At 43.1% G+C, this 26,649-nt stretch overlaps 1 protein-coding gene across 2 annotated transcripts in view; it reads right to left on the reverse strand.

Moving 5' to 3' along the window:
- The window catches only part of DZIP1 (DAZ interacting zinc finger protein 1), an 82,007-nt gene that overhangs the window by 36,861 nt on the left and 18,497 nt on the right, over positions 1-26,649 (reverse strand). For both annotated transcript variants that reach the window (XM_025200362.1, XM_025200363.1), the window contains exons 5-10: positions 22,950-23,111; positions 20,828-20,965; positions 14,783-14,845; positions 13,161-13,301; positions 7,194-7,242; positions 5,696-5,752 (exon numbers count right to left, since the gene is read on the reverse strand). In XM_025200362.1, coding sequence (XP_025056147.1) covers positions 5,696-5,752; positions 7,194-7,242; positions 13,161-13,301; positions 14,783-14,845; positions 20,828-20,965; positions 22,950-23,111 — 610 coding nt within the window. The remainder of the gene's footprint in view (positions 1-5,695; positions 5,753-7,193; positions 7,243-13,160; positions 13,302-14,782; positions 14,846-20,827; positions 20,966-22,949; positions 23,112-26,649) is intronic.

Below are 26,649 nucleotides of genomic sequence, written 5' to 3' on the forward strand. Positions count from 1 at the left end.
CCCCCAAACCCTTCTGGTCCCCCCTAGTGAGTTTATAGATGGTCACCAGGTCCCCCCTCAGCCTTCTCTTGTGAAGGCTGAACAGGTTCAGGTTCCGTAGCCTCTCATTGTAGGGTCTGCCCTGCTGTCCCCGGATCATGCGGGTGGCCCTCCTCTGGACCCTCTCAATGTTGTCCACATCCCTCTTGAAGTGGGGTGACCAGAACTGGACACAGTACTCCAGCTGTGGCCTGACCAGTGTCGCGTAGAGGGGGAGGATCACCTCCTTGGCCCTACTTGAGATGCACCTGTGGATGCACAATAAGGTCCAGTTAGCCCTGCCGACCGTGACCTCGCATTGTCAGCCGATGTTCATCTTGGAGTCAACAATGACTCCCAGATCCCTTTCTGCCTCCATGCTCTCAAAAAGGGAGTTTCCCATCTTATAAGTGTGCTGCTGGTTACTACTGCCCAAGTGCAGCACCCTGCACTTGTCAGTATTGAAACGCATCCTGTTTTTGTTAGCCCACCCCTGCAACCCATCCAGGTCTTGCTGCAGTCTTTCCCTCCCTACCAGCGTGCCCACCTCAGCCCAAATTTTGGTATCATCAGCAAATTTAAACAGGTTGCTTTTCACCCCGTCGTCCAAATCGTTGATAAAGAAATTGAACAGCGCGGGCCCAAGGACCGAGCCCTGGGGGACTCCGCTGCCCACTTCCCCCCAAGTCAAATATGACCCGTCCACCACTACCCTCTGAGTACGGCCCTTCAGCCAATTTGCAATCCATGCAATCCTTCTAGTATGCCTATAAGGAGTTCGCAACGGTATTCCTAAAAACACTGTCTTTACTAACACCCGCACAGACAATCTTGTATACCTGCTCTCCTCTATTGTATACCTGCTCTCCTCCTTATATTACCTGAGTTGCAAGTGGCACATTAGGTGATCTGCTAGGAATCTACTGCATCAAGTTTTGAAACTTAAATTGAACAACAGCTAGTACCTCAATTTACAGAACTTCAGATGAGCTTGTTTTGTCTTTGTGAATATGCATACATATAGGCATGCACGTATGGACATTGACAGAGCAAAGAGGCAAAAGAAATAATATCCCTTGATGGAAACACAGTTATTTTCTAACTTATAAAATGCATACATCACCAGCTCTAAAGACACAAACAAGTGAAATGTAAGTAACAGATTAAAGGTGAACTAACAAAACCTCCAAACAAAAATAAAACCCCTCTCTCCTCCCTCTCCATTCACTAAGACAAAAGAATGAGTAACATTTGTGAAGTATGGTCTTGAAGTCTCTGTAGGACTCCTGGGTAAAGGAATCTGCAGAGTCAAGAACCCTCCCCACTACTGAAAACATCCTCTCTGGCATTCTTCCCAGCATTTTAAATGTGTAGCCTACCAGTAAGAGTATTCCAAAACATTTTCATTGCTCAAGATGAAACATGAAGAAAAAGGTGATATGTACATAGAAACAAGAATTCTGAGCTTTGCATATCACCTTGATTTGCACCAGAATACAAAACTAGGTTTTTGTAATTACTTCTAGTTCCTCCATCACTGTGGATCACCATAGGACTTTCACAGCCACCTGGAAGCCAAGTACTGGGCATGCCAAGCAATTTCCTGATTGACAAATAAATCCACCCTTAGATTATAACTGTTTCTTCACATCCTCCCAAATGCCTTCTTCCAGGCTTAATTTGGAGGGGACTGTAGCAGGGCAGGGTGTACCAGATATGTAGATTACCTAAATCTCTTAATTGGACAATTATATTATTTAAAGAAAATAAGGGATACACAGTTTCCCTACCATGCTTCGTAAAATAACTAATCTCCAGCAATACATGCAAAAAAAATCATATGCAAATGGATGATGGCATGATTGGTATTTGATCCCTGATCCTACAATTGTGCCTCCTGCCATACACATGTAGCCTCGCAGGAAGTGCAACTGTTGGGATCGCACATCAGATCCAATGGGGCCTTTCATTGAACATCTACTAGGGGCCTTAAAACACAATAATAAAGTACTTTCAGTGCGAGTAGGAGTATCATTTTACTATTAGTTTGTTATCTATATTGGGGTGGTGCTTAACACCTTTAGTAACGAGTCTGGTCTCCATTATGCTACACTGAATACAACACAATGCTAAGAAAGCAGCTGTCCTAGACAGCTTTTGATTTTACCCAAAATAAAAATGAAATGGAAGTGTAAAATCTAAAATCTATTGCTGTAAACTGAAATACAATCCCAGGATATATTCAAAAGCTGATCCTATAATGTTTTCTAATATCTATTGATATTCTAGAATCTGTAAGAAAGGAAGTATGTCAATGTCACATCTTATGTCAATGAGCAAAAGTTAATTAAGGAATCATAAACCACCTATTACATCAGTTAGTTGCGTTCTATGCTGATTCCGGATTATCATATCATTTTATCACTGTGCACAGAAAAGATAAACACATTTGGTCTCAATTACTTCATGCATTCAAACCAGATTTTGTGCTCAAAGAGGTATCAGCTGCTCTGTGATGCATGCACACTTTAAATAGATGTATATCAGTTCACTGCCAAGAAATTAATGGAAAAATCATGCAATGCACTTACACAATATACATATATGCTTCTAAGCTGGTCATTTTTAAATGAATGTTCTTGAATTATGTCAAAGGCACATTTTTTAATAATGCCTAAATTCATGTATCATAGTAGCTAGGGTCAGGAAGGACCTGAACAGATCATCTAGCCTGACCCCCTGCCACAGGCAGGAATGAATGCTGGGTTCACAAGACCCCAGACAGGTGATCATCCAACCTCCTCTTGAATCTGCCCAAGGTAGGGGCGAGGACCACTTCCCTGGGAAGCTGGTTCCAGATTTTGGCCACCCTAACTGTAAAATATTGCCTTCTGATCTCTAACCTAAACCTATTCTCCATCAGCTTATTACCATTGTTCCTTGTCACCCCAGGTGGTGCTGGGGAGAAAAGGGCTCTGCCTATTTGCTGTTGATCTCCCCTGATGAGTTCGTAGGCAGCCACCAGGTCCCCCCTCAGCCTTCTCTTGCTGAGGCTGAACAGGTTCAGGTCCCTCAGTCTCTCCTCGTAGGGCCTGTACTGCTGCCCGCTCACCAAGTGGGTAGCCCTCCTCTGAACCCTCTCCAGGCTGGCCACATCCCTTTTGAAGTGCAGATTTCAGCTAGGGGTTGGCATTCAGTTCCAGGGCTAAGAAAGTCTTAATGCTGAATAAATAGGTTGGGGATGGGGTGCACAGCTCTTTAGCCAGGAGACTGGAACACCTATATAGATGCCTCAAAGGCAAGTTCTTCAGCCAGAGCAGGCCAGCTTCAGCCTTGGCAAGCTCTCTAAGCCTTCAGTTCCCTCCCCACCACAGGAGGGCCAGACGATTGACAGTCTGCCCCCTCTCTTACCTCTCTCTCTTCCCTGCTGTCTGGGGGAGTCCCAGAAGGATTTGAGCTCCAGCACCTCTGCCTTTTGTTCTGAGCATTTAGTCACCCTGAAGCTGTGCAAGGGCAAAGGTGGAAGGGCTCAACCCATCCTGGGGTTCCCTGGGACAGGTGGAGTCATGAGGAAATGCTCCCCGCCCCTTGCACAGCTCTGGGAAGAGACCAGGATCTGTGCATGCAGAACCTGGGGTCTCTGCAGGGATAAAGGACTCAAGAATGGGTGTGGGGACAAGGCAAGAACAACCTTGCAAGAGGACTCCCATATCTGGAACAAGTCAGTGGCCTTGAAGAGGCAGGGCTTGCTTATGCCCTCTAGTGCTAGGGCACGCTGCAGTATAGACAAGCCCTTTATACACCTACATTCCCAAGTCACTTTTGAAAATAAGACTTAGGACATGGCTCCATGGCACAATGAAGTGCTACGTAGAGATATCAAACCTGCTTAGGTACCACAGAAAGTATACCCAGGTTAGAAGAGTGCTTCACCCAGGCTAATTAGACATGTGTCTTAGTGCCATGCTAATATAATTATACTACTTCCTGCAGCTGAGCTAGCTCAGGTAGCTCTACACCATGTTGCATTGTGCTGTGCAAACATACCTTGGGCTCCTAAGTCCCTCAAGCACTTTTGGAAAATATAAACTTAGGCAAAATTTTCATAAGTAATTCTATCCAAAAGAAAAAGGAATAATCTGGATACTCCTGACATGGGAAACTATTTTGCAGAAAAGCTAAAAACCTTCTTATTTTACAAACATTCTAATACTGAAAGATGAGTGGTATTTTTCAAATGATAGACAAATCCTTAGGTTTTCAGTGTCAGATACACTCATACTCCACCTACTGGAGATCCAACTAAAGCTCATGAAAATCTTTGGCAATTTAGGACAACTCTCAAGTTTCTGCTAACTTGTATATCCACAAATTTGGAAAGTTAAGAAGCATCTACACGGAGGAGGGAAGAAAAGGGAGAGACAAAGCGAAACCTGAAGACATCAGTAAAATAACCATCAGCAAAATGTTCCAAGCAAAATACCCCCATTAATAAACTAATATTGGACTTTTGTATACTAATAAGCAAGAGTAATCTCTTTTTTTTTTAAATCTCAGAAAACACCACAGAATCCACAGCAGGAACACAAAGAATGAAGGTAGTAATCAGAAATAAGCAGACCTCACTAAGGCAGGGTAGTGAAAATGATTAGCAATAACAAAACTGTTTCTGATGCACCAGTACAAAAAGATGAACATGTAGTGTTTTGCAAATGTGAAAAATGAACACCTTGGAGCTGTAACTGAAGAAGCACACCTGCTTCATGAACTCTAGATCCTTAAACTATGAATTCATAGCTAAACTACTTTTGAGAGTAGGTTTCTTTATTACCAGCCACATCACCATTTTGGTCCATTAGAACTTGTTTGAATTAAAAGAGCAGCTGTTTAAGTAAATTTTCATGACCTGAAAACCAAATAATGGATAGGTTTTCCCCCTGCTTCCTGCTTTTTGTGACTTACTCTTAAAATGATGGCATATTATCAAAATAAACAACTTTTTTTTCATGGGCTTGAGCAGGATGAAATAGAATCACACTTAGGGGTCTAATAGGTAGAATACTTTCCAGCCTTTAGTAATGAACAAGAAAAAAAGAATAAGGGGTCTTTGCGGTATTATCCCTACCATGGGATAATTAAAGACAATGACAACATATTTTTGCTAATATCTAACAGTATCACCATGCTATGGCTTAAGAACCCTAACTACCAATTTACAGTACATACAGAACCATCCAGATTGGATGACTATCTAATGTTTAGATAATTTTTGTTGCTTTTCCCCCACAATGATTGAAACTACAAGATTCACAGTAAACTATTCACTTGCTCTCTTTATGTATATACCAGTTTGTTCAACATCTGTCAAACAGAAACTCACAATTTTGCTTCCTCTCCACTGTTAGTTATCAAGTTCAGCTGAAAAATGAATTACAAAACATAATATACTAGGTAGGTAATAAACCATCCATCTGGTAGGAATCACTGTTAAAACATTGTTAGTTTTCACATCTACTCATCTTTGCACCGTTGTTTTACATATACATGTCATGTGAGGATTATAGCAAAATTAATCATGTTGAATTCTGTTTAATTTATTATTACAGAACTAATCCCATAGATTATGAATTTGTGAAGACCTGTGGGCACTGGAACTGAATCTATTATAGAAACTTACCATGCATACCTGGTAGACTTGATTTAGGTTCTGCTACTTGATGTGCCAGACTGCTCACTAAAACAGGAAAAAAAAAAAAGGAAAAAAAAGAAAAAGATATTAACAAATGTTTTATGGTAACATCAGCAACTTTATCTTGTTACATTCATAAACACAGAAAATATGTCCTTCAAACACATTTATAAAATACAAAATCTGTTTCTTTAATGAACAAACTAAATTTTATACAACAGAGTTGCCCAAGTAGCAGAAAGCTGCTTTATACAACGGGGCCAACATTGTATCCAACAGCTGGTGTCAGTGGATGGACATAAAAATCTTGGTGCTATAAGGAGATATTATATATTTATATATTAGTGGTGTTTCATTTTAATCATGGAAAAATGTGGATTTTGGGTTCTTCTTTCAATCCAAAAATTGGGGATTTTTTTTTAATCAGAGAAAAGCAGGATCCCAGTTGATCAGGAGGGACCTGGAAGGAAGACTTCCTTTGCTGGATGAGGAGGAAAGCCTGTCAGGATTCAAGTATAACCCCAAAAATGGGAGCAGTGCACATTCTGCCCCAAGGAAAGAAGGAATTGGAGCACAGGAACCAGGCCAGAAACTGACCTGGGGAAAAGTCTCACCAAAGAGACCCAGAGGCTGGAACAGGATTGGCAAAGTTTCCAAATCAGAAAGGGAACTATGCACCATAGCAAAAGCCACAGCCTCAAGCCCTGGAAAATAATAAATTGAAAGGGCAAAGGACGAAAGGGCTGGAACCTGGAAGTACCAAATAAACCCTTTATATTGTGAGGATTTAATAGATCAGCCCCTTGCTACACGAGATGTCTAGAGAAAGAAGTAGGAACCCCAGGCAACGTGTCTGCAGTGCCAAACAGGGGAGATGTGGTCTGCAACACTCTCCTGTTCTACAAGTGTTGTGAGATTTAATTGTGTGTATATGTCCTTAAGTTCTTCAGTGCAAGGCGATATAAGTGTAAAGCATTATTACAATGGCTAATACTTGGATAAATTATTCCATTTAGTCTGCCTTCTCAATATCTGTCCCTCACTGTACTTGAAAAGCAAATGCTCAGAAGAAATTTATGCTGCCTTTAGGCACACAACAATAAAATAAAAACATATTTGGTTCATTTTTTAAATCCAAGCCAGAAGTTATATTTTTTAACTTATAAAATTATTAGATACCACTGCTTTCATATTTCTTCACTATTCAAGATAAATCTGCTGTGTGTCCAGCAAGTGCTCATGGCTGCAAAACAAATCAGTTTGGACAATCAACAGAAAACAGACAAGGAAGCAGTGCCACTATCGCAATAGGAAGCACAGTTAAGCTGCAAGTGCTCCTTGGTTTTCAAAATTAAATTCTCTATATCTCTATTTTTTTAAATACACTGCCATGTTTGTACTGGGATAACTGTTTTAATATTTAGTATTAAGATGTCAGATTTTGATTCTGAAACGGAATTAATGTATAGTCTTTTCCTGCACTTACCATCATATGGTTTGATATTTGCTACTGATTTAGTGGATAATTCCCTTATCTAAAATAAAATAAAAAATAAAGTGAGATGAAGACAGTTAAATAAGAATACTACAAACATCTAAGAATGTATATGCAGTAAGTCATACAATGGATAAAAGAGCGATCTTAAAATTGAGAAGCCTCAAACAATAAACATTGTTGAACTATATTAAATCTAACACTTTACTGCAAAATGATAGCTTCTTCATAAATAAAGACATATTGTTTTCATTGTATCCCTGAATCTTTCAGCGAGCAAGCTGTAAATGCACAATGCTTTTTATCCTTGTCTTCTGTGTGATCTCCTGCCTGACACATTAAACACAATATAGTCTATATATAGAGAAATAGTCAGTGATCTTATGAGCCCTGCTTCATTTCCTGTAGGTTGTACTTTCAACTTCAGCAAAGGATCTTCAATCTTGCAAGTCTAGCCCCAATCTATCAGAGTATTTTATGTTCCTGCTTCACTTCAGGTCTGTGAGCAATTCCACTGACTATGTCTGCTCCTCAGCCTAATTCTCAACACAATTCTGCCTCACTCAGTACCTACCCTACTGATTGGGGATGACAAATATGTCAGCAGCTGGTGGCCAAACCAAACATCTCGTGTGTCACATCAGTGGGGGCCACACAACCACAGACCATACTAGAGTAAGCTGTGGGCCCCCTGGGCTGCATCTTCACTGATGCTATCCTCCCCCTGCCCCAGCACCTTGTACCTGCACCCCCTGGCTTCTCCCCCAGCTGCTGCACTGTGCGCCTGCACAGGCCCTCCCTCTGTTTATCACTGCACAGAGTGCCTGAATAATCCCAGGCTCACCCTCAGTTCCCCCAGCTCCAATTCAATACATACAAACAAAATATGTCATATTTAATGAATAAGTATCAGTGGACAGATTTAAATGCTCAGGTAAATAAAGGTTGTAAACAATAAAGCTGTAACAAGAGTTCTAAGATAGATTCAACATATTTCACACTGCTAATTCATCCCTATAAAAGGAAAATGCAAAAAATGCTTAAAGAAGCTTAAATATAGTGATTTTTCACTTTCGATGGCTTAATTCTGCAACCTGAAGATCTTGCAATATAGTACTTGCAAATTACTTCTTTGGTTCCTAAAATAAGTAAAAATTAAAATATATTTCTAGACAGTAGAAATAGCTCGTACTTTTATTGTTCAGCAAAGCAGGACTACAAGTAACATTTTTAACTATATTTATATTATGTCCATTTCTCTCTGAAAGCAGACTATTTAATTTCCTCAGAAAGATTTGTTATAGTTGTCACTACACTCCCATATAAATTCATTTTTACTTTGAATAATCTGTACATATAACAGTGCTTTTACTACACCCTTAATAAGCTTTATAAATGAGGGGTCAGACTTAAATGTCGTTGCTCCTCAAAATTTTACTTAATCCTTTTAAGATGCTGGTATCATACTCAGTTCTCTTCATCCCCTAATGTGGTTTCTAGATATTGTTTATAAATATCAATATTGATATTTATCAAGGGAAGCTGGGTGACAGCAACCATGAGCTGATCACCTTCACCATCCGCCGAAAAGCTGTCAAGTCAGTCAGCAGTACAGAGGTCCTCGACTTCAGGAGGGCTGACTTTAACAAGCTCAGGAGACTTGTCGGTGAGGCCCTAAGGGACCATGACGCCAAGGGGAGGGGAGCCCAGGAAGAGTGGTCGTTCCTCAAGGGAGTGATCCTAGATGCACAAGTTAAGGCTATGGCGTCTCGGAGGAAAGGCAGCAAGAGGGCACAGCAGCCCCCTTGACTCAACAAGGAACTAGCGGACCTCCTGCATCTAAAAAGACAGACCTACAAAGGATGGAAGGCTAGATCCACCTCCATGGAGGGATATACTGTACTGGTCTGGACCTGCAGGGAGTGAACCAGGAAAACCAAGGCTGCGATGGAATTCCAACTGGTTACAAGTATCAAATACAATAAAAAGTCCTTTTTTAGATATGTGGGAGGCAGAGGATAAGCAAGGGAAACACTGGACCCCTGCTAAACCAGATGGGACAACTGACACCGATGCCCAGGAAAAAGCCAACTTATTCAATGGGTACTTTGCGTCAGTCTTTCACAAGTCCCATGGGATGCCCCTGCCCGCTACAGGACAGGGACGAGTGAGTTCCTTGCTCTCCATCAATGCTGACCTCGTGAAAGAACCCCTTGAGAGGCTGCACACCTTCAAGTCAGCCGGCCCTGACAATTTACACCCCAGAGTACTCAAGGAGCTGGCCTGTATCATAGCTCAGGCCCTGGCATGGACCTTCGAGAGGTCCTGGCACTCTGGTGAAGTGCCCGAAGATTGGAAGAAGGCCAATGTGGTGCCTATCTTCAAGAAGGGGAGGAAAGTGGATCTGGCAAACTACAGGCCCATCAGCCTGACCCCAATCCCGGGGAAGGTCTTAGAAAAAATTATCAAAGAGGCCATTCTTAACAGACTGGCCGATGGCAACACCCTGAGGGATAGCCAGCACGGGTTTGTTGCAGGTAGGTCGTGCTTGACCAGTCTCATTTCCTTTTACGACCAGGTGACCTATCGCCTGGACAAGGGGAAAGAGATTGATGTCATACATCTTGACTTCAAAAAAAGCCTTCAATCTGGTATCCAATGGTCACCTCTTGGCAAAACTGGCCAACTGTGACCTCGGGTCTACCATGATCTGCTGGCTGGAAAATTTGCTCTGTGGTTGGACTCAGAGGGTGGTGGTTGATGGAAGTCAATCGTCATGGTGCCCTGTGACCAGTGGGGTCCCACAAGGCTCTGTCCTTGGACCTATATTGTTCAAACTCTTTGTTAATGATGTGAACATTGGAGTCAGAAGTGGACTGGCCAAGTTTGCCAACGATACCAAACGTTGGGGTAAAGCATCCACACTGAGGACAGGGGGGTAATCCAGGCTGACTTTGACAGGCTCGGGAAGTGGGCAAACGAAAACCTGATGTTATTTAACGGCGCTTCTCCCAGGGGGTGCACTGCCAATCTCAGGGGGTGAACATGCACCTGTGTGCACCCCTTACGCATCGCCAATATTGTCCAGTACGGAAAACTTTGAATTTCATAATTGCCTTTCACAAACAATAATCTGGGAACCTCTGGTAGCTATTTTACAATTCAAGTAATGCAATTTTTTTTAATAGGTATCACTTTTTCGTAAGAAATATTTCTGAACTAAGCTTCTTCTGTTCCATGAGCAAACTCAGATTTATTGTCTTTTGCTTACTGCTCAGTTAATCTGAGGTTCAGCTGCTACTTTTCTTATGAAAGACAGAAAAGTTATAACTTACTAACCAGCTCTCCCCAACCTTGGCTCGAATTCTGTAAATGCTTATGTGTGTGCTTAAAATTAACCACTTGCACAAATCTATTAATTGAAACCTTTGTTGTAAATGTGCAACATTTACTAAATCAATAAATCAATGCATTTTAAAGAAGGGACCACAACAATGTTCTAATCTGATTTACTGAATAACATAGAACATGGAATCTAAATCCATAACTTTGTTTCAACAGTATCATCTCTTTTAGGAAGATCAGTTCAAGTGATGGAGAATCCACCACCTTCCCAGGTAAATTATTCCATAATTAATTACCTTTACACTGGGTGCGTCAACATGAGGTGTTAAATGTGCAGGCATAGCAAAAGCCGTGTTATTATGCTAATGCGCGTTAGAATTAGTCTACTGCACATTACCGTCACTAAGAAGGCGTGTGTCAGTGCTATTAGGCAGTAGCACTGGTACTGTGCATTCTGTTAGTATCTCTTATTACAGGTACTAAACCTAATGCACAGTACCTACAGCACATTAATGCACATGTAGTGAGGATCCTCCAAGGAGATGATCCTCCAAGCCTAAAGGGTGACAAGATCAAAGGGAGCAGGAGTGCTCAAAAGCCCCCATAGCTCACCAAAAGCATCCACGAACTTCTCAAAGGTAAAAAGGAGGCGTACACCCAATGGAAGGGAGGAGCCATCACCAAGGAGGATTTTACCTCCATTGCCCAAGATTGTAGGGGGGCTGTTAGGAGGCTAAGGCGGAGATGGAACTGGGACAAGAGACCCAGATCAAGGATAACAAGAAGTCCTTTTTTAAATACACAGGGGGTAAAAAGAAGGTACCGGGTAACATAGGGTGCCTGCAGGATATGCTTGGAAATCTGGTGGTCACACCAGACGACAAAGGTAACCTCTTTAACAATTTCTTTGCCTCCATCTTTTTGAGCAGGGATCAGGGCATCCCCCGCGCTGGGATCCCCGATGGACCCAGGGGAGGCGCTGCCAGGCCCAGGGTCAGTGAGGACCTAGTCAGGGAACTCCTGGTGGGTCTAGATGTGTTCAAGTCAGCAGGTCCTGATGATCTCCACCCCAGAATGCTGACGGAATTAGCAGAGGTCATTGTGGGACCCCTGGCACAGCTTTATGAGCACTCATGGTGCTCTGGCGAGGTGCCAGAGGACTGGAAAAGGGCCAGTGTGGTCCCCATTTTCAAAAAAGGGAGGAAGGAGGACCCAGGAAACTACAAGCCCATTAGTCTTACCTCAGTCCTGAGGAAGCTGTTTGAGAAAATTATCCAGGAGCATATCCGCAAGGGACCAGCAGGGGAGATCATGCTTAGGGGAGATCATGCTGCCTCAAATTAACCAACATGGGTTAATTTGAGGCAGGTCCTGTCAGACCAACCTGGTGGCCTTCTACGACCAGGTCACAAAATTCTTGGATGCAGGCGTTGCGGTGGATGTAGTCTTTCTGGACTTCAGGAAGGCCTTCGGCATTGCCACAGTCGCCTAATTTCTTAATGAGAATGGGGTGAGAGACATCGATGCCTACACAGTCAGATGGGTCACAAATTGGCTGGAGGGCCGCACCCAGAGAGGGGTGGTGGATGGGTCTTTTTTGACCTGGAGGGATGTGGGCAGTGGAGTCCCCAAGGCCTCGGTCCTTGGGCCCGCACTGTTCAACATCTTCATCAGTGACTTGGACGAGGGGGTGAAAAGCACCCTGTTCAAATTCGCAGATAACACTAAGATGTGGGGAGAAGTGGGCACACTGGAGGAGAGGGACAGGCTACAACTAGATCTGGACAGGTTACAGGAGTGGGCGGATGAGAACAGGATGGGATTCAATACTGACAAGTGCAAGGTACTGCACCTGGGGAGGAGGAACCAGCAGCAGACCTACAGGCTGGGGAACTCCCTTCTTGTCAGCACAGAGGCAGAAAAGGATCTTGGTGTCATTACTGATTCCAAAATGAACATGGGCCACCAATGTGGGTACGCGGTCAGGAAGGCTAGAGGGCCATCCACGTGATCAAGGGGCAGCAAGGCAGGCCCTACGAGCGGAGGCTACAGGAGCTGAACTTGTTCAGCCTCCACAAGAGAAGGCTGAGAGGGGATCTGGTGGCCGTCTACAAACTGGTCAAGGGGGACCAGCAGGCTATGGGAGAGTCCTTGTTCCCCCCGAGCACTACCAGGAGTAACAAGGAATAACGGCCATAAGTTGACCAAGAGTAGATTCAGGCTAGCTATCAGGAGGCACTACTTCACAGTCAGGACAGCTAGGATCTGGAACAAACTTCCAAGCGAAGTGGTGCTTGCTCCTACCCTGGGGGTCTTCAAAAGGAGGCTAGATAATCACCTAGCCGGGGTCATTTGACCCCAGCATTCTTTCCTGCCCAGGGCAGGGGGTCAGACTTGATGATCTGCTCAGGTCCTTTCTGACCCTACCTACTATGAAGACATGCCCAATTAGTTGTAAGTTGCGACTTATTCCTAGTACAAATGTGTAATTTCAATCACTGGATCTCATTATGCTTTATGGGACTGAAACTTTATCAAAAAATAATTATTTTTAAAAATCTTTTGTTATGGTCTCATAGCTTTTCATACCCAAAATATATTTTAAAAACGAACCTGCTTTTTCTGAGTAAGAATTAGCTCATTCTGTTCCTGAAGTCTCTGCCCTAGCTCCTCTATCCTCTTCTTATAAAAGGTATTACTTTTATTCAGATCCTCTGTCATTGATGATTTAAGCTTCTCAAGCTGCAACAAAAGCTAAAAAACAAGTAGTGGGAAAAGTAGCTTGGTAAAAACAGTGCATAAGATGTTTTAATATTTTATTTTTTTCAAATAAGCAGAACTTTGGTTTAAATCCTTCTCTCTAGGAACCTAATCCAGAAAAGTATTTAGCCATGTGTCATTTCACAGGGACTTATGAACGTACTATAGTGCTTCCTAAACCTTGGTCTTGATGGACTTTTCATTTTCACGGAGACTATACAAAATTATAGCAAGTAGAAAAAGATGTACATATAGATTGTGAAAACAGTGTGAAAGTAGGACATACAGAAAAACGTATATTTATATCAAAATTTACATTTCCATTGTTGCCAAATGACACTATTTTAGGGAAAATACATCAGAATTTGGGCAATGAATACAATTGCCTTGTTTGTCCATTTAGGCTTAACTCCAAGTAATGGGGATCAGCATTAATGAGATAAATTAAGTACATCCCTTCTGAGGGGGTTCTGTGGCTCTTCCCAGCCCTTATCAAGGGAAGAGTGGTATTGCCCATGTAGCCTCTGATCTATTTCAGTTGTAATTTGGACAGTTCCTACTTTGACATACAGATCAACAGGAAATGAAAGGAGAAAGAAAAAGAGAAAGAAACTTAGAGAAGGAAGGAGATATGACTATAATGGAGAAAAATTCAGATATTAAAAAGGTTAAGGAAGAGAAGGATGGAAAGTAAAATACATGCATTAATGCAAACTTGACATTCTGTGATGGTGTTTTTCCTAGGACTGCTCAAAGATACTGTGCTAAATAGTCAAAACAGCTTTAAAAAAAAAGGGTTAGGGCTTGAAGGTCCTGCACTGGAAGTAGTCTCCTACTGCAGGTCCCAGATAGATGAACATTTGCATTTTCAGTGATGCATTTTCCCTAAAATACTGTCATTTGGCAAGAATGGAAGCACCACCACTTTATACATTTGTGAAAATATTATGCTCTTCAGGCATATTATGCTCTTCAGGCATGTATATACATAAACTCTTTTACAGTTAGAATAGTTCCCTGATCTGGACTGTTATCTTCTGGGTGCTGCCACTAAATAAACACACAGAAAAGTGAACAACTCTGCCTTCTCATAGGACTTACTCTGAACATAAATTACAAATCTCTGCATTGTCTAATCCAGGAGGTATTGTATGCTAACCACATACATTCCATCCATGAAACACTTTCTTTTATTCTATTTGCTTAAAAATGTGAAAAACGTGCATGTTATTTTAAGAATATTGCTATGCAGTCTCGAGGCATGATAGCAGAGCAGTTAAGGTGTTTCGGTATGGCTCCAGATGTATGAATTCAAGCCCTGCTGTGGACTTAAGCTAAAGGATTCCCCCTGCCCCAGTCAAACTATGTATAAATGGTTACTTGGTCATACAAGCTGAGGAGTCGAGCAGCTGGAAGTGACAGCTTGCTACATTGTTCTCCTGTGCCATTAGGTACAGCAATAGGGGTGCTCTTACCTGGCCCTTTTCTCTTTCATGCTCCTGATGAAGGGTTTGTACTCTAGAAGTCCATTTACTCTCCTATATAAAGGAAATCAATGTCAATTTTCACAATTTTATTTGTATAAAAATTGGTTAGTAACAACCTTAAAGTAGAGAATGTGCCTGAAACGACTAAAATTTTAAAAATTCAGTAAATGCTTATTCATTACTTAAAACAGCACTGAAGTGCCTCACATGTTTTAGTGTCATTAGGTTATTAAACATCCTGGAAGTATTATATTTGTTCATAGTAACCTTGATTTATATATTTGGGCAGCCAAAAAGAGAAGACTATGTGGAGCCAGGAAGAGGAGAACAAGCCAAAAGCTGCATGTCTCAGGGGCCACATCTACACATGTGCTTTACTGCGGAGTAGACTATTGACTGCAGAGTAAAGCGTCACTGGGCACATCTACATGAGACACTTTACTGCACAGAAAACTAATTTACTGGGCAATAAGCATCAACGTCTACACGTGTAGATGTTTACTTCACAGTAACTACTCCTTGTTTAGTTTGCTATTTACAAATGCAGTTAGCAAATTAACTGTGGAGTAGTTACTGAACAGTAAGGCACGTGTAGACGGCAGACTGGAAGCAAATTTGCTCCCAGTCAGCTAGGCAGCAAAGGGCAGAATTTCCAGGGGAAGTGACTCTTCTCATCCCTGTGCCCCAATCATGAGGCTGGGAAAGAACTGTGGGGAAGGGACAAAGCATGGAGCTGGCTGGGACCTGCCCCAGATGGGGACAGGTCCTGGCCAGCCATGGAGAGGCCCCATTGGGCACAGAGCTTGTCCCCATGTGGATGGGGTGGGAGAGCTCTGCAGCAGCAGCTCTCTCACCCCGTGCACATCAGGACCCCTCTTGATGTGTACAGGGCCAGGAGACTGCCATCTCCTGGCTCTGTGCTCCCTGCCAACCCCAGGGCTAGCACCTAGGGAAAGCCTGGAGCTCTCCCTGGCTGCTGCAGGGAGGCACAGCAGGGTGGGAGCAAATCTGCTCCCAAGAGGGAGCACATGTAGATGTGCTCCCCAGTATGCTTACTGTGCAGTAAGCCTACTTCAAATTAACTGCACATGTAGACACGCCCATTGGCTATACATGTGATAGTATTAGGCCATAGTAAACTAATCTATACTGCAGCAAGATAGTACTGTGGGGGACAGTTCTATCTTAGCTGAGGTAATTAAAGTGCAATTAAACGCATATGTAGGTGTTGACCATGGGTATAAACTGTAGCAGGTTAGCCCAGCCAGCAGCGGGCCAGAGTACTACCTGCCATCTAGCCACACAGCTTCGCACTGTCAGCACCCTCGTGCCCCAGGCACCCCTCCACCACTGCCACCGAAAGCCTGGGGCTGTGCCCCCTGCCAGCCCAGGCCTGCTCTGCCCCAGCCCAAATTGCTGCCGTCCCAGGTGCACGGATTCTGCATCCAGGAGTAGTTTACTCTTGTTCAAACTCCTTCCGAGTTTATTGCTCTGCATTAATTGCACACGTAGATGCGCCCAGTGCGATAGATGCTGCCTTGGAAGGGAGAGGGTATTGGTTTCTCACTGGGCCCCTGATCCCAATGCGACAGAAACTTTCACAGTGCTGTTTAGCCATTTTAACTGAAGAATAATAAATCCAAGGTGCACCAGGCCAGCTTCAAGAGAAGTGTTAGAGAGAGGGATCTGGGCAAAGCCTAACCTATGGCTCCCTGGTTAGAGCACTTGGCTAGAAAGCAAAAGACACAGGGTCAAATCTTTTCTGGTTCAGATCAGAAGTGTAGGGCAGGAAGTTTTCCACTGCTTTATTTTTCTGTGGGAAATTTTCCATTTCCAAAAAGTCATTGTTTCAAAGAATTCGTTAGTAACAATGAATGGATGCCAATACAATATTAGGCAAGCTTGGCAGTTTCAAAGTTATAATTAATGTTTTTCAGATAATTATCCCTAGGAAGTGTGAGAGAGAGAGTACATATATCTTTTATTGATCTGTAAACGGGAGGGTAAATACACTCACATAATAATCCAAACCAAAAATCAAGGTATGAAATCACCCTATTGGCTGTGCAGGTCAAATCAAAACCAAAGCTAAAATTCTTATTTCATCTCAGGCTGCAAGTGAAAGGAAAACCCAAACTAAACCTGTGATTAATTTTTGTTTCACTTTCAGTTCAGCAAGTGCACAGAGCTATGCCTCATTTCTTTCCTTGAGTTGGGGGAAGTTGGAAGTGTTTGTATAAAATCTGTTAGTTTTTTAGTGCTTTTGGCTTGAAATAGTCATAATCATGCCTAATCAGAAAAAAAATAGCATGTGGCATCATTATAGTGAAGTTCAAGCTATTGAAAGAAGGAAGAAAGCTGGTAGATGTAAATACAGCAGGCAGCAGTACGCTAACAACGCAACAAGAATGAAGAAACATTTAAAAACATGTAGAAACTGTCCTGAAAGAATACAAGCCATGCACAGAAAGCTAATGCAATGAAGTGGTGAAGCAACATCATCTAAGAAAAGTCTACATCAGGAATCCTATGTAAGTAAACAAATTAATATGTTAAACAACACACAGTATACACTAGCATCTATATTGTTTTGGAACATTATAATTTTAAAAGTTGTTAATGCAACTCCGGACTTTTATTTATTTAAAATATTTATATCCTGTTTTTCTGCTTGCACTAAGCACCCAAAGTGACTTAAGCTTAACAATATATTTTTTTAAAATTACATAATAGATAAATAGCTAACTATTTCAACCCAACAGAGCGAGCTTAGTCCTCTGGCTGATGGCAGAGGCCAGACTATACTTCTCTTTGGTTCTGCAGCCCCAGGGCAACTGAGCAGCAAGTTGAGCAGCAGAGTACGCTTTCTGGCAGGGAGGGGAGAAGCAAGCTCCCTGCCGCTTTTCCTTCTCTTTCTGAAGGATGAGGCCAGAGTAGAATAGGCTAAAATAAAAATCTCTCCCCCACCCCCATTTTGTTGCAGGAACTTGGTAGCTCAAATGAAACAGCAGATTTGCAAAAAATGGAAAATGAAAATGTTGAGCTGCCAGGTCTGGAAGAAGAAGCAGGATCCTCGCTTTCAAGATCACTGTCACCAGATATGCAATCCACCATGAGTAACTGTTCAAGACAGTCAACCTTTTTCTCAAGCTTTGTGGACAAAATATCAAAAGAAGATCAAGAAAAAGCAGATGAGATATTAGCTAGAGCTATATTTGCAGGTGGTATACCTCTTTCCATAACTGAAAATCAATACTGGAAGGAACATTACAAACTAATTCACCCGTCATAAAAGTTACTGTCACATTATCGCTTATCACATTCTCTCTTAGATAGAGAGTAAGACAGAGTTCAAACAATGATTATTCAAAGGATTGGTCAAGCAGAATCACTGACTCTGATGTCAGATGGATGGACTGATATACAAGGAAATTCTTTATCGAACATTATGTTAGCAACGCCTGAACCAATATTCCTGAAAACAATTGCTACCAAAACCTTCTCGTCATACAGGTGAATACATAGCCAAATTACTGAGTGAAGAGATTGAAAGTGCAGTTTCCTCCAGGGTACAAGCCACCCTTGTAACTCATAAGGCAAGCAACATGAAAGCTGCATGGCAAATATTAAAGGAAAAGTATTCCTCATTTAATTTGGCTGTCTTGTTCATGAGTTGAATCTTCTGGCAAAGACATAGTAAGTGTGAATACAATGAAGACAACATTGCAAACTGCAAAGCGATTGTGAAGGTATTCAACAATCATCATTTTGCTAATCAGACTTTGAAGAAATTACAGAAAGAGAAGCAGGGGAAGGAAAGTGCACTTTTATTGCCAGGAGAAACTAGATGGGGCTTGGCTACAAAGCGTTTACATAGTTTGCTGTGCACAAAGAACTGTTTGAAGCGTGCTTCAATATATGACGCAGTATCCCAGATTATTCCCATGAATATTTGTAAGCAGATTCTCAACAACGATGTGTTCTGGATTAGAGTTCAAGGAGCATTCAATTTGGTACTACCAGCTTCAATGGCTAATCAAAAAACTTGAAGGAGATGCACCAAGCCTTTCAAATATTCCAGAAGTATACAAACAACTGAATGAAAATCTAATCAAGCTTTTGCTTTCTTTACTTCTATTCAAAAAAGAAGATGTAAAACAAATGTTTACTAAGAGATCTGAGTTTTGCTCTCATCCAGTTCATCTGGTAACAAACCTTTTCGATCCTCAACACAGAGGACAACATTTATCAGAAGATGAATTATCTACTGCTCTTGATACAATTATGGAAGTAGCTAAGAACGTCCCCAATATCGACAAAATAGCCGTGATGATAGATATTGCTGAGTACCATGCAAAAGAAAAACTCAAAGACATCATTTGCTGGGCAGCAGAGAATATGTCTCCTCTCACAAGGTGGAAGGGATATTGTAACACCCGACTGTTGTCCAGGATTGCTTTAAGGATCCTAAGCATTCCACCAACAACAACTCTTCCGAACAGAACTGGAAAGCTTTCAGCTCAATTAAGACAAAAAAGAGAAACAGACTAACAAATGAATGCACTGCTAAGCTTGTTTCTATTTCTCAACATTTCTTGCTTCTGGAGAATGTCAGAAGCACAATTAGTGAAGAAGATGCAGCATGATAAGTTGTCCTTGCCCATAGACTCATGGGTAAAACTATCCTTTAGCAAAAGAGAATGCGGTTCAATTTGCTTCAATCTGATTCTGGAATGGAACTCATAAATAGTGCGAGTGATTCTACAGCTAGTGACAGTGAAACTGGAGATGGTGCAATGACTTCAGTGGAAGGGAGTTAAACTTTGTTGAAGTAGATGAGTGGACAGCCACAGCATATCATGCACAGTTCCTTGGGGTATGCTAAAATTAGTGTGTTAACAGTTTTCAGAGCCTTCATTTTTTTTTCTTAAATTTAAACAAACGATGTAAGGGAAGTACATGCTCCTCTGTATTGTCTTTACATTTTTACAAGTATTCCAATAAAAATAATTTCTTTCCACATAAAGCTTTGAATATAACATTTAAACCACATTAAGTGTGCTGTATTTAATTTTTTTCCTAATCAAATATTTCAGTTCAAATACTTGTGGCTATTGGGACACAAAATTAACATGGTGGTACTTATTTAGTTGGGGTTTTTTTTACTAAATACAAGTCAAATAAACATGCTAAATCAGATCACGCTCTATTGGAATTCAAAATTTTCCAGAAAACCCAGGTTTCTGGTTCAAACCCTAAAACCTGGACCTCCTGCTTCTTGCACTAATACCCTATTCACAGGACCTGACCCCAGTGTGGAGGGTTGGCTGGGGTTGGTGCAGGACCCCAGAACCCAACCATGGTACGCAGGACCAAGCAGAGACAGTACAGGGCCCTGGACCTTGATCCTAGCACATGGAACTGGGTAGGGGTAGCACAGGCCCCCAATTCTAGCATGAGGGGCTAGATGGAGCTAGCATGAGGACGCAGAACCCAGTCCCAGTGGGCAGAGGTGGCATGGGACCTTGGAGCCAATCCTAGCAGGCAGAGGAGGTACAGGGCCCCCAGAGTCCAATCTTAGTGTGCAAAAATCTTACCTGGTCTAGAGACTGGCCTTGCACCACTCATCTGGCCTATGGGACCAAAATGTTGTGACCCACAGTTGAAACCCCTGTGTTAGAATACAACTCGTTTTTCATCATGTTACATCATGTTTTGATCATTAGAGCTACTTCTCATTTTTCAATTTTTAAATGTATTTAACCAAAGCAGCCTCCAGAGGCAGATGTAAATGGTTTATTTGGCTTCGACCACTACATTTCTTTCAGAGTATATTGGTCACAGCTTAGTATCCAAGTCAAGTGCATCTAATGCCCTCTTCATGTCATGATAAGAAACATTTTCATTACAGAAATTATTAATGGTACTTAGTAGATAGCCGTAAATCAGAAAAGAAACAACTACTTTAGAAAATAAGAGTTACAGAAATTCTTATTTGTTGAAATACAAACAGAGACTAATTAGTGAACCTACCTGTTTTTCAAGAAGTCGCATCATATTTTGATAATCCTGAGTACTCTGAGATTTATCTTCTGTAAATTCTTGGCTGTCTTTTAAAGTGCCTAGATTGGATTTCAGCTGCATATTGGACTGCTGTAACTCTAAGAGCTGCTAAGAGAGCGGGAAATGTATGTTAAAGGCCAGTGCCAGCACATAATAAACAAATGTTACTGTAGGTTGCCATTTAATATGCAGTTTACTTTAAAAAGAACTGTACAGATTCTCCTTATAAACACTTCTAAATAACAGATATACTGTGAATGTTGGGATGCAAGTGTGAGAATAGCACCAACACAAGAAAACAGCTCTACTACTTTCATGTGCATTACTTTTCTGACTTGACTATATTCTCACAATTTTTCCTCTAGACAAACCTCCAGGAAATACTTCTTTTGATATTAAGAAAGCATCCCATGCCATTCTACTCCTTTAGGACTTCCCTAGGAAGGCTATTCCTTTTCACTGAAGCTTATGCTCTCTTTATTTTGTAGATGCCAAAACAGACACAAATAATATGTTATTAACCAATTCCAAAACAAGAACTCAGAGATCAAGACAGAAGGGAATACCATTTATAGATCTGGCAGTCCAAGTGGCAGCCTGTGGGCCACATGCAGCTCGTTAAGGGTTACTTTGAGGCCCCTGGGTTCACACCCAACCCTCCCCTTGTCCCTCCCCCACACACCCCTGACTGCAGTAGCAGCAAGGGTCTCTGCTCTTCCACTCTCTCCTCTGACTTCTTCTTCCTGCCCTGATCCCAGGGGACAGAGTGGTATGGTGCAGCACAACCCATAGTGCCATGGACAGGAGCGCATGGCATGGGGTTCCCAAGTAGCACAGTGTACCAGAGAATCCTGAGGCTAGGGAGCTGAAGGTGAAGCCAGGGTATCTGTATGCACAGCGTAGCAGGGGAAGGGGTGTGCCTTTGAGGGCCAGCGGCTTGCACTGGCACAGCTCACAGGCATGCAGCCCCCACCTGCTTAGAGTTTAGACCCCTGATAAAGATTATAACCATACTTATGTCACTGTAACAGGGGGCCTGCTCAGGGCCGATCTTGCCGTGGCCTGCCCACCTGTTCTTGGGCCAACCGCCCGCGTTCTCGCCCGCCATGCCTTGCTGTTATAATTAATTAGTAGATATTAATAAGGGGGAGGCTGCCCATTTCCTGCCCCAATGCCAGGGGGCGCTATCTGCAGCTCCATTCCTCCCCTAAACCACAGCCCAAGCCTCGCAGATGGCATCTAGATGTTCTCATCGTCACTGGCTCCCACACTGGGCCCCAGAACCCTACTATTGAACCCCACCTGGATTCCTCCCTTCAGGCGGACTCTTCCGCCGTCATACCAGGTACCATAGCTCCCTGAACTGATCCCCCTTCGGGTGTGATTCCCCCTGGGACCTTTGGCTCGCTAGCCCTGACCCACCTCCAGGCCAGTAAGAACCCCAGGCCCTCAGCTCTTGGGCGTTCCTCGCAGTGGGCCCCCGGCCCTTCGACCCTTCCGGTCCTGGCCCCAGCATGGGCCAGTCAGGGGGGAGTTCAGATAGGCCTGAGTCTATGGCCCTTTTCTCACTCTCCAAGGGTCCACCCTCCAAACAAGGGGTAACCCACCCAGTTGTGGGGGCTAGGTGTTAAGATGCCCCGACCCGCCTTTCACCAGGGTGGCAACTGGCCTGGTATTTCCTGGGGGCTCCCGTGCCACTGAGAGCCCCACCAGGCCGCCCACTCCCAGCAGGGTGCAGTTTTAGGTCGTACCCAGGACCAGAAGCCTCCTGACCATCCCCTACAGCTCCTCCCTTACCTCCAGATGATATCAGCAGCTTTCCAGCCAGGCGATGTTGTTGCCTGGCCCTCCAGCAGCAGAACTGCCCTGTTTATATGGGCAGCCCCTGATCCAAAATGGTTGCCCTCATCAGGCACCTGCCAGCTGCTGCCTTCTGGCCCTTAAAGTGGCAGGCACAAACAGTGCCCTGCCACAGTCATCTAATAAATTTTAACGTTTCAGAGCAAACTAAGGCATATGGTAGGTTTCAGATGAACTGAGATCACTGAATCGCAGATCGTATTTACAAAAAATCCATATTTAAATTACTTACATGTTCTAAGCTTGTATTTCTTGAAGCTAGTTCTTTGAATTCTTGCATAAACATCTCTTTCACTTTTTCTATTTCATTAGCCAATTTTTCTTTTTCTTCCTCTTTCCATTTATAAAATGCTTGCAGTATTTCTTCTTCTTTTGATTTTTGTTGTTCGCATTCCTGAAATTATTTTAAAATCTTACTTGAAGAATTGTCTCACATGAAATATAAATGTGAATCTCAAAAGAGGAAACAATTATACTTATATTCTCCAAATATTAATGTTTATTGGGCAATACCACAACATCAATTTTTAAACAAAAAAACTTTCCCACTAGAATCAGTTGTTTTCTAAAAATCACGCTAAAAAAACTCCACATGCTCGTTCAAAAAAAGAAATTTTGCTTGCACCATATTCACCTGTTAATGTTCAACCTCTAATTACTTGTTTTGTACATGTTACTACTACTGTCTTGAATATATCAGAATAAAGTTATGGGAAGTTCAACCTAAAAACTGTCAGCATGAGAACAGCCCACTGATTTCAAACATACTGAAACATGTAAGAATTAGAAAAAAAGAACAATGTAAGGCAACAAAGTCTAACCAAGCTTCATCATATACACAACTCTTAAGACATGGTCACACTACACAGTCCAGTTTATTAACGTGATAATGAAGCAAACTGCAATCCATTATCCTAATGAAAAAGTAGGGAATCAATCCAACATGGACTGCAACAAGTCACTCAAATTTTTGGGAAAAAATAGCAATTTTAAAAGACTGAACTAAGCAGGGCACCTTAGCTTAGTAAGTCTAGCTGCCCCTCATATAAATGGACAAGAAAAAGGGTCTTGGAGGTTCACCCTTGTTAGCATCATTGTTTTGAATACAGCATCAGGGAAGTAGGGAACAACATCTACTTGTTGTTCAGTGCTTAATGTATACTGAAATAAGCTGGTAGGCTCAACTACCAGTATGTGCCAGTGAACAAATGTGCTTAACACATGCTTCTAAACAGATGTGTAACTGGGTGCTGCTTGCTCGGCTGTGGCGCACAGACCAGCATCAATGGCTACCGCAAGGGTCCTGCCAGTACAGCAGCTGCTGATATTTTTGCACCACCCCGCAAGGATTTGTTAGATATAGATGAAATGGGGGAAAACCCCAAAAGGATTGGACATTCCCTGCCTTCTGGCAGATGTCATCCTGGAGCTTCTCCTCAGAAATAAGATCCTCTACTTCTTCCTTCATGAGATCTGAATGATGCTAGGGGGCCTCGGGTTATTCCCTTACTATTAGTAGGGCCCCCCTCGCCGCACAAGCCTCCAATGCAGAGTCACTTCTTTTGCCACTTGGTGTGCCTTGTCAGGATTACCCAAAGAGTGGGAGAGGAACCAATATACAGCAAGCAGGACATAACCTTCCCCTGTAGGGAACAGTGGTGTTGCCCAGGAAGACTTCTTGCCTCACGCCACTGATATTTTTAGCCTTTTCCTACAGCTTGTCCTGCTGTATGTAAAGTATGGTGCCTTCAAATGGCCGGAATAACTTAATTGTTATCACCGAACAAAGAAGGAGCCAGGTGCAATGACACCATTAGAGACAGTGGGGAACTGACTGCCAGCTTGCAGAAGGAGTTGGCATCAGAGCCAAAACCTTCCTACTATATTGGTTGTCATCTGTCAAACTGACAGCAGAGACGACACAGACTGGGTACATACATCAACACAGAATGGATACTGTCACCTATAGGAAATAAAGCTGAACCTCTCACAACAGACTATTCCTACTAGGGCTGTGCGAAGCTTCAGTAGCTGATTCGATTCGGAGAGGATTCGGCCCAATTTGGGCACCAAATCTCCAAATCCCAATCAAACTGAGAGACCAATTAAGAGCTCTGAATCAATTTGAAACATCCAAATCGATTTGGAAAAGCTTCAGAAAAGTTTCATCCACTTTGGAGATTTGGCCATAGACTGAACAGGCAGCTGACACAGCTGCCTCCAGCTGTAAGCCTGTTGGAGCTGGGGCAAGCTGCCCAGCTGGGGCAGGGGGGGTGCGTTACTCAGGGAGGGGAGCATGGGGGGCTGTGGGATGTGGGTGCGGCAGCACTGGGAGCAGGGGCTCTGCCCTGCTGCCACTTGCCCAGCCAAGGCGGGGGGTGTGGGATGAGGGTGCAGCTCGCTCCAGGAGGAAGGGAGCAAGTGGCAGCAGGACAGAGCCCCTGCTCCCAGTGCTGCTGTTTCTACAACCCCCCCCCAGTAACGTGCGCTCCCCGCTGGCATAGCCACCGCAACTCCCCGCACTGGGGCAGAAGCTGGCACAGCCAGAGGAGCCACGGGAGAAGCCCCCCATGACTGTCCTGCCCAGCCCCAGCCCCCGCCCAGCCCAGCCTTCCAACACTTTTAAAAAAGCCCTGCACTTACTGGCTCTGGCAGCAGCCATCCGGGCCTCTGAGGGCTCATGGCAGAGGCCCCCTGCACAGTGTAGGGCAGTGGGGATTGCCCCCCACCCCGGCCTGGCACCCGTACAGCAGCTGCCCCATGGCACGGGTGCAGCATGGCTCGACACGGTGCTGTGCACCGTCTGGGAGCTGGGGTGGCTCCACGTGTCAGCCGGAGCCTGGAAAGCTCAACCCCAGAGGCCCTGGCTTCCAGGCAGTGCACAGTGCCCTGCCGGGCTGTGCTGCACCTGCACCATGGGGCAGCTGTTGCATGGGTGCCAGTTAGGGGCGTGATCCCCGCTGCCCTCCACTGCGCAGGGGGCTCTGCCACAAGCACTCAGGGGCCCCAATTGACACTGCTGCAGCTGGTGAGTGTGGGGCTTAAGAAAAAAAAAAGAAAAAAAGAAATTGATTCAGGGCAGTGATCCAAATCTCCCAATCAAATCACTGTCCTCTGAATTGCCCAAATTCGAATCTGAATTGAATACTTCCCTATTTGCACAGGTTTAACTCCTACTGCTTCTGTCAAGAGAAAGGTTTCCAGGTGCCTTGTTGATACAGCTAAATGGACTTTCTTGCAGTGATATGAAGTTATTCACAAATCAGGTTTTCCTTTACTTGACTCAATTTCCCTGTGTTTTACACACAAACATGATTTTATTGGATTACTCAACATACTTGCCGTTGCTTCAAAGCAATGCACGGAGGATTGAACAGTTAATATTTGTGGGGTTTCTTATGGTTCGTGAAAGATTTATCTAAGCAAATGACAGCATGTAATCCAGTGCATATCGGGAGCATTATTAAAAGCAAAGTCCCGTGTATTCTGCAGTAAATTTGAACTAAATTCTGCAGAGAAATCTACTTATTTCTCAAATATGACTTACTACATACTGTGCTGCAGCTTCAAGTACATTATTTTTTAAAGCATGTTTTTTTTAAGTAAGTATGGAAACACACCCAAACCAACTAATCAGTATAACTGGGTATTAAAATGAGTTTATGTTATGCTCTAAAATAATGGATTTTTCTACACAATGCCGAATTTGTACTAAACACACAAAACTACATTCTAGAAGTTACAAGGGAAAACAAATGTTAAAGAAAGACACGTGGTGATTTGGGCACTCAGGAAGGCAAAGGAAATAGTTTGGGATTGTGAGATAAACATATGATAATAGGAAACAGTTCATAAGAATGTTTTAGACAGCATGAGGTTTCAGAACTGAGTACAGCAATTCCCACCACTCTAAAAGCAATCATTTGAGTCTC

The sequence above is a fragment of the Alligator sinensis genome, unplaced genomic scaffold (assembly GCF_000455745.1).
Source record: "Alligator sinensis unplaced genomic scaffold, ASM45574v1 scaffold740_1, whole genome shotgun sequence".
NCBI classification, from domain to species: Eukaryota; Metazoa; Chordata; order Crocodylia; family Alligatoridae; genus Alligator; species Alligator sinensis.